The sequence below is a fragment of the Protomyctophum bolini genome (assembly GCF_963924005.1).
Source record: "Protomyctophum bolini genome assembly, chromosome: 24".
NCBI lineage: Eukaryota > Metazoa > Chordata > Actinopteri > Myctophiformes > Myctophidae > Protomyctophum > Protomyctophum bolini.
The window spans coordinates 24399429-24407128 of NC_137885.1; the positions used below are offsets into that span (position 1 = coordinate 24399429).

A 7700-nucleotide genomic window follows, 5' to 3' on the forward strand; every position below is an offset into this window, starting at 1 on the left:
AGCCCGTAGATCGGCTATTTTATTTTATTTTATTTTTATAAAGAGGTTTGGTTTACACAGAAAAGTGGTCCAAGTTACAGAGCCATCCCCAGGTCCAGTTTTCTAAGTCTAGGGGTTTTAAGCGGTTAAAATAAAAACATTTTTATTCATAAATGTTCCGGTTTTAACTGCAGCTTTAACCAAGATTTGAGTGTAGTATTTCCGGACTGCATTAGGCTAGGTATTCAATATTTACAAAAGACAAGCACAAAAAAAATAATAATAATAATCACATCCGTACACACCTGAACTCCCTAGGTGTTATTTTGTTTTTGCAACCTAATTCCACCCAATTATTTGACGAAGCCATCCCAGGAATGTGTGCACTGCAGGAGTGCAGCTTTTCATTGGGGGCCACGGCATGGGGGCCCCCAGGCCACGGCATGCTGGGCCAGCAATAAAACGCAGCCGTAAAAAGACAAAAGGTTGTCCTACCTGCAGCGTTGTTTTTGGCAGAAAAGTTTGATTTTAGTTTTAGTCATATAGTCTCTTGAATAGTTTTCATTTAGTTTCAGTCACATTTTAGTCACCTGGAATGTTTTAGTGTTAGTCTAGTTTTAGTCGACTAAATATCATAAGATTTTAGTCGACTAAATCTACAGTTGATTTTGTCGAAGAAAATGTGTTTTGGCGGGCCTTGTTGCCGTCGTAATGACTGTTTTTACACTTGCTAAAAATAGCCGATCTACAAGCCCTGCAACGCGTTGTGAGCTTGTAGATCTGCTATTTTCAGCATGCAACTAATTGTAAAGTAACTTATACTAGATCTCTTGTCCACTAGTCCCTTCCTAACATTTTAATCTAGTTTTTATTTGTTGACGAAATTGTCAGTATATTTAGTCTGTTTTACTCATCATAGCTTAGTTTTCATTTAGTTTCCATTTAGTTTTCGTCAGTGGAAAAAGGTAGTCGGCGAACGTTTTTTTTGTCTTAGTTTTAGTCGACGAAAACAACACTGCCTAACTACCTGACGCTTCTTGTTGCCCCCTCTCTGTCTACGCAGCATCTGTGGAGAGTCCCTTCGAGCAACGCATTTCTCCCAACAACGTTCCCTACTACATCAAGTGAGTACTCCTCACCAGGCCCTGGCTTTTTGGCGAGCAGCCCAGGAAGCATGCTGATTTTCTTCCTTTTTATCTTTTGCTTTCTCGTCCCAAAGTTTCTGTGCATACAGAGTCTGGCTTGCAAGCATCGCTTTTTTTAACCCCACTGTGCAAAAAGCAGTTTCAAACCTTTTCTTTTTTTTAAGAAGTTCTGTCGGTGTTAAAGCTGCACTGTTCCTCTTCTAACGCGGATTTGAACCCGCGGTTTCCTGCGCAAGTGCTGACATTCTTACCATTGAGCTAATAGAGCCTGCGTGCTTGCTCAGGGGATACATTGAATCTGGACCATCGTCCTATGTGTCTAGGTGAGACATGACCTTTGACACGGTCTAAATGACTCAATAGAAGAGCAGGGAGACAAAATAGAACCACCCCACTTGTATAAGTTGCATTGTACCATACAGAATGGACAAAATGTAATTGTATTCATATTTTCAAAAGTGACATATTGCCTCATTAAGCTAAATAATTAAAGTAGTTCTAATCTAGGTCTAGGAGGACACATGACTAAATTATGTTGCAACTACTGTGCAGTTAGATACGCTTTATGTATATATGTCTGTCGCTCTCCAGGTATTAAAAATAGTTACGTATATGGTATGAGATATACTGTCTCTGCCATGTCTCCTCACTGGCGTAATTTATGAAAAGCTACTACAGGGAAGTCTGTTCACAGAAGTTGTTGTAGGACATGGGGATTATCTGACGAGGTACCATGATTTGAGTGGGCAAAACCTTACATATACTAAATAATACAAAATTGTTTATAGGGTCAATATAAGTAAAATAATATAGCCTTTCCACAGGAGTATCTTTTTATATTTTTCCAAAAAGAATACAAACAGCCAATAGCATATTACAAAGTTATCCCCCTCACTGGTGAAAATTCCGGGAGGAAAAACGGGCAAGCACCGGGGTGAGTTGTCCAGTTTTTGTGTCAGAGGAGGCATGTGGTTGCCTACACACTCCACAGTGGAGGTTGGCAGCAACATGGGGGAAATGGCACTATATGGTATACGCCGGTTAAACAGTTTCGCCATGCAAAAACTGGACTTGGTACAGGTCTCTTAGTGTGTGTTTTTTTTGTGTTTTTTTAACTTGCTTGGTGTTGCCTGCATCCTTCACTCATCCACTCACCTGTGTATTGTTGTATCATACTACATAACCAGGGTTTGAGTTGTAAAACAAAGTAAACAAACAAATATACATACAAACCAAACAAAACAGAGGTTTGGAGTCAGGACATTTCCTTCTTTCTTCATACGGGAATTAGCGAATATAGCCGATCTCTACAAGCTGCTCTCTGAGCTGACGGAACTTTTGAAACCTACCATGGTCAATGTTAAAATAATGTTAAAATTGTGAATTATCAAAACATATCACAATATGATACAGTGACACCTTTGTTTATTCTGTCTGACCAGAAGCACCGGCCATACAAATCAAAAGCAGCTTGTACTGTATAGATCTGCTACTTTTGCAGTTTTTGGAAATTCGAATTCTGAAAAGTAACAGTTTTGAACATGATATTTCCACCCGACGACGAGTGTCCACATGTTTCACATTAGGCCGGCCAGTGCTGCATGAAATAACTGATCTTAACTCATAATAATTCTATTGAGTTGTATTCAGGGTGGTGTAGCTGTAGCCAAATAGTAGCTGTGTGACTTAATAACATGGTTGACAGCTTGTCAGACCACCCAGGAAAAGAGCAGACCTTATCAGTAGCTATGTGACTCTGTGTCACATGCCATGATTGTAAGGTCAGGTGAAATGGGCTATACTCAAAACCGGAAATAAAAACCTCTAAGGAAAGTTCTGTACGCGCAGAGAGAGCACGACTAATACATTATCTGAAAATGCGCGTCTGCGTCAAACTATTCACGATATAAACTATTGCAATGCATCACAGAATGACGCGTGGTAAGCTTGTAGATCAGCTATTTCCGCTATTTATTTAAAGGACCACTTCACCACTTTTCAACCTATCTTCATATAATAGGTCCTCACTAATAATCATGAAAAAATCGTGCAATTTTTTTCTACTCGGTCTGAGTCTCATAGGAGGGCTGTGGGCAGTTCAGAAAATGGAAGCCATCGTTCTCACGATAATGAAAATCTAAATATTTTTGTATAACAATCTTGTTTAAAAGAAAATATGCCTAATGATGATGTCACTGGAAGACGGTTTCTAAACTGCCCACAGCCGTCCTATGAGACACAGACTGAGTAGAAAAAAATCCTGCCATTTTTTCATGATTATTAGGGAGGTGGAAAAGTGGTGAAGTGGTCCTTTAACCTTTTTTTTTACAAGTTTGAAATTCATGAAAATCATTTATTTCTTCTATTTTTGTCATATCTGCCCCGTGCACTTTTATTTAACAAAGCCTAAAAGGCAAAGAGTCATTTCCATTCATTTCATAACATTCCAATTACCGGTAGATCGTTAATCGCAATTATTTGTGCGAGTTTGTCAGCAGCTGTCACACGTGCTCTTTATGTTTCTTTCTCTCCCTGTCACAGAGAAGGAGGGGTGGGGTGGGGGTTGCTTAAGCCTAATTTATTGTTTGACATGCGACATGTGTTTCGCCGTATTAAAATAACTGGGTTTTAATAAGTTGGAAAACCTGGCATGTTGTTGTTGAGCGACACAATAACGAGGGTGTAAATTGTGGTTTGGGATGTGCAACAATCCAATCCATATACTCTTGACACCAGAGCTTGGCAGCGGTCCATGCTGTATTTAACGTTATGTAAAGTCTCACTCAAAGCACAATAGAGATCTTGGCATCACGGCATTACAACGGATTCCCTCGTTGACGATGAGCAATGAAGTGGAAATGTAGTGTAACCATTTGTAAACACTTTTAAAACCCGCAAAACTTGACATTTGGCTCCGTACGTTGTGTGCTCTTTTTCCCCTCTTACACTAAGGGCCCTATCTTGTTCGCCGCCCTGCCCCTTATCGCTATACTTTTTAGGCGCACTGTCAGCTTGTAGATCTTCTATTTGCACCAGTAAATACTTAGGGCTCAAGTGGTTCATTCATGGTGTCAATGTCGGTCCCGGGACGACCTCAAATGAAACGTTTGGGAACCACCGATCTAAAAGCCACATGGCGGATGCACGGTGAACCACCGATCTAAAAGCCACATGGCGGATGCACGGTGAACCACCGATCTAAAAGCCACATGGCGGATGCACGGTGAACACCAAACCGAGGTCGTGAGCTCAGCCTCGCAGGTTCGTATAGACTTTGTAGACCAACTTAGCTCTGGGAAGATTGTGCTATTGATGTGGTTACGTTTGGTTCATGGGGGGGGGGGGGGAGAGTCTTCATACCAGCAGAAGGGCAGGCCTTTAATCCCACTGGTCTGAAACAGCGTTAACAGGTGTGTTGTATTCCGAGCCGCTTATAACCAGCCTCGCCCCCAGCATGTGTGTTAGCATTTTGCTAACATCGTTGTGCCTCAAAGTGGCTAACATAACATTATTGGTTGCCTTGCCTTATTGGTTAACCCGAGTGACAGTAATTGACACAAAGTGTTTGCGTGCGTGTGTGTGTGTGTGTGTGTGTGTGTGCGTCCGTGTGTGTGTGTGTTTGTGTGTGAGACATATTTTAAATGCACTGCATGAGTGTGTGGTGGACAAGCTGTTTGGTTGAACTTCCTAGATTGACGTGAAAATTTATTGAATGCGTTTGAGCGTGAGAGAGATAGACAGACAGACAGATATATGAATAGATAGTATGAGCGAGAGAGGGAAACGATTTGTGAGATGAAAGGAGTGTGTGTGCGCGTGTGAGAGAGAGAGAGAGAGAGAGAGAGAGAGAGAGAGAGAGATAGATACAGGAAGAGCATAGCCTAGTACTTAGTGAACCATCCTGGTGGCGTGAATTCCCATCATCACGTGTCTTCTGTAGACCGGTCTGACTCATTGGGTGGGCGTTTTGCTGTAACCACAAAAGTGGAAGAGCCAAAGCCAATCAGCATCTGTCAATCACAGCTATAGGGCCCTGAGCGCAGAGACCGATTGGCTCTTCCGCTTTCACACATACCCAGCGCTATGGGGGCCAGACCGGACCGCAGAGGACACACATGGCCCGGGTTGATTAGCCAGGCTATAGGAAGAGGCTGCACAGGTGAGAGAGGAAAAGGGGTGAGGAAGAGAGAGAGAGAGAGAGAGAGTGTGAGAGAGAGAGAGATGGAGGGAGGGACAGAGGAGTGACAGATTTTGCTCTCTACATGCAGAGAGAAAACTGGACCCGACGAGCTGACCCAGACCCTGTGAGTGACAGCTGGCCACACACACACACACACACACACACACACACACACACACACACACACACACACACACACACACACTGCATGTGGCCTCTGTGCTCAAATCGGTACACATATACAGTACATACACGCACAAACTGTTCTGTTCAAAAATGTCAGATCTGCGCTGAATTTGTCCAGTCAGTGTGATCAGTTGTTGAGATCTGTGCTTGTGAGGGTCCATGCGGTTTGTCCTCTTAGTTTCAACTTTTAAGGGCCCCCATGATAACTACATATGGAAGCCTACAAATTAATCTGATCCATTTGCACGCTCTCAGAGTTACAGACCTGTAAGGGTCCATTTGGTTCCATTGGTAGGCTGTCAGAGTTACAGACCTGTAAGGGTCCATTTGGTTCCATTGGTAGGCTGTCAGAGTTACAGACCTGTAAGGGTCCATTTGGTTCCATTGGTAGGCTCTCAGAGTTACAGACCTGTAAGGGTCCATTTGGAACCCCTTCAAACGTAACCGGAACGCTCACACTCGCCCCATTGTTTTCCTGCAGAACACTCTCCTCCAGCAGTTGTGTTTGTTTTACTGATGTTAAGGTTAGGTTAAGGTCAGTGTTACTGAGGTTACATATAGGAATAAGGTCAGGTTTAGGCATACAAGTAGTTTTACTGAGGTTATGTTTAGGAATAAGGTTAGGTTTAGGCATAGTTTTACTGAGGTTATGTTTAGGAATAAGGTTAGGTTTAGGCATAGTTTAACTGAGGTTACTTTTAGGAATAAGGTTAGGTTTAGGCATAGTTTTACTGAGGTTATGTTTAGGAATAAGGTTAGGTTTAGGCATAGTTTTACTAAGGTTTTGCACCGGATTTGACCCATTGCGACGGTGTTTTGGGGCGAGCGTTCTTTGTGTTCCCTTCAAAGAGTGCTGAGGGTCCCTAGATGGACCCCATTCTTTCTGAGAACCATTCTACTCTAATCCATAGCCCTCTCTAAGCAAATAGAATCAAGTGTAATCAAACATTCACACAGCCATTATTTAAAACTCTGTTTGATGTCTGTGTTTCTGGCATACTCACGCACGCAAACACAGACACACACACACACACACACACACACACACACACACACACACACACACACACACACACACACACGCACACGCACACGCACACGCACACACGCCCACGGGCATAATGACAAACTACAGAGCAGGTACAAAATAACAGTCAAGTCTGTAATTTACTCTCAGTCAGTGCATTCTCTCCCTCCTCTGTATAATATCTGGGGAGAGTTAAACTTACGCTGTCAGAGTTGAATGAACATTCTCCAAATATTCATGCACTACTAGCAAAGCAAAGAAACCTCCCCCTCCTCCTCCTCCCCCCCCTCTCTTGTCAGGGAGGTGAAACAGCTCCTTGTGGCTCCTCCTGATGGGGGGAAGGGAGGCAGGCACAGCTCAGTGTTGCCATGTCTGCTTTTCATAAGCGACTTTGGGCTTGTTTTTCTGTAAAGTTGTTGAAAACCAGTGGTTCTCGCACATTTCCGTGTCAAGGTCCCCCACATTCATGTATTTGTCCAAGGACCCTATCTAAGAAATGTGTGCCAGGGACCCCCATACCAGATTTGTGTTGTTAAAATATTTCAGAAATACTCCACATTTGTCACTTTTTTGATTTTGTTGTTGTTGAACATAAGCAGATGTACAAACACACGTTGTGAGCTTGTAGATTGTCGTTTCTTTTGGGCTTGTTTTCATAGGAATGGCTTAATTCTCTCACACAATCTGGCACTGTTACAGCTATCTCTCTGAAGCCCAAACCACACCAAAGGGTTGGGAGTCACAAAAACGTTTTTTAAGGTAAACCACACCAATGCAACTCATTGAGTTGCTTAGATATTCGAGGCAAAAGGGTAGCAAGATGCCAGAAAGCCGGAAACGCTTTCCCCTCGCTACAAAATTGCAGCCTCGCGCGAGCAGCATTTCCAACCTCCAGCTGCAAGAGACACCTGCTCTAAGCGGCATCTTGCCGTCCCTTGTTGCGTATATCTGAGAGTACCGTAACGCATAGACCGTACGACGTGTGGGAACGTAATAACTAATCCAACCGACGGGTTGCTAGGATGTGTACACACGTCCTAGCGCATTTTCATTGATATCAAATGAGAGAAAAATATTCTGATTTTATTTTTTATTTTTTTAGTTGGCCTCCAAGGCCACCATACTCCTTGCTCTTCGCACTTGCGCGGTCACGTGTAAAATAATTGTAATATATGTTTATTTG

The 7700-nt window shown here is 42.8% G+C and overlaps 1 protein-coding gene across 1 annotated transcript in view; it reads left to right on the forward strand.

Annotated features, from left to right (window-relative positions):
* LOC308311384 (dystrophin-like) overlaps positions 1–7700 on the forward strand; it is a 368975-nt gene that overhangs the window by 313080 nt on the left and 48195 nt on the right. Inside the window, 2 exon segments of the mRNA XM_080758068.1 lie at positions 1043–1103; positions 5393–5428. Of these exon segments, the coding sequence (XP_080614194.1) occupies positions 1043–1103; positions 5393–5428 (97 nt within the window).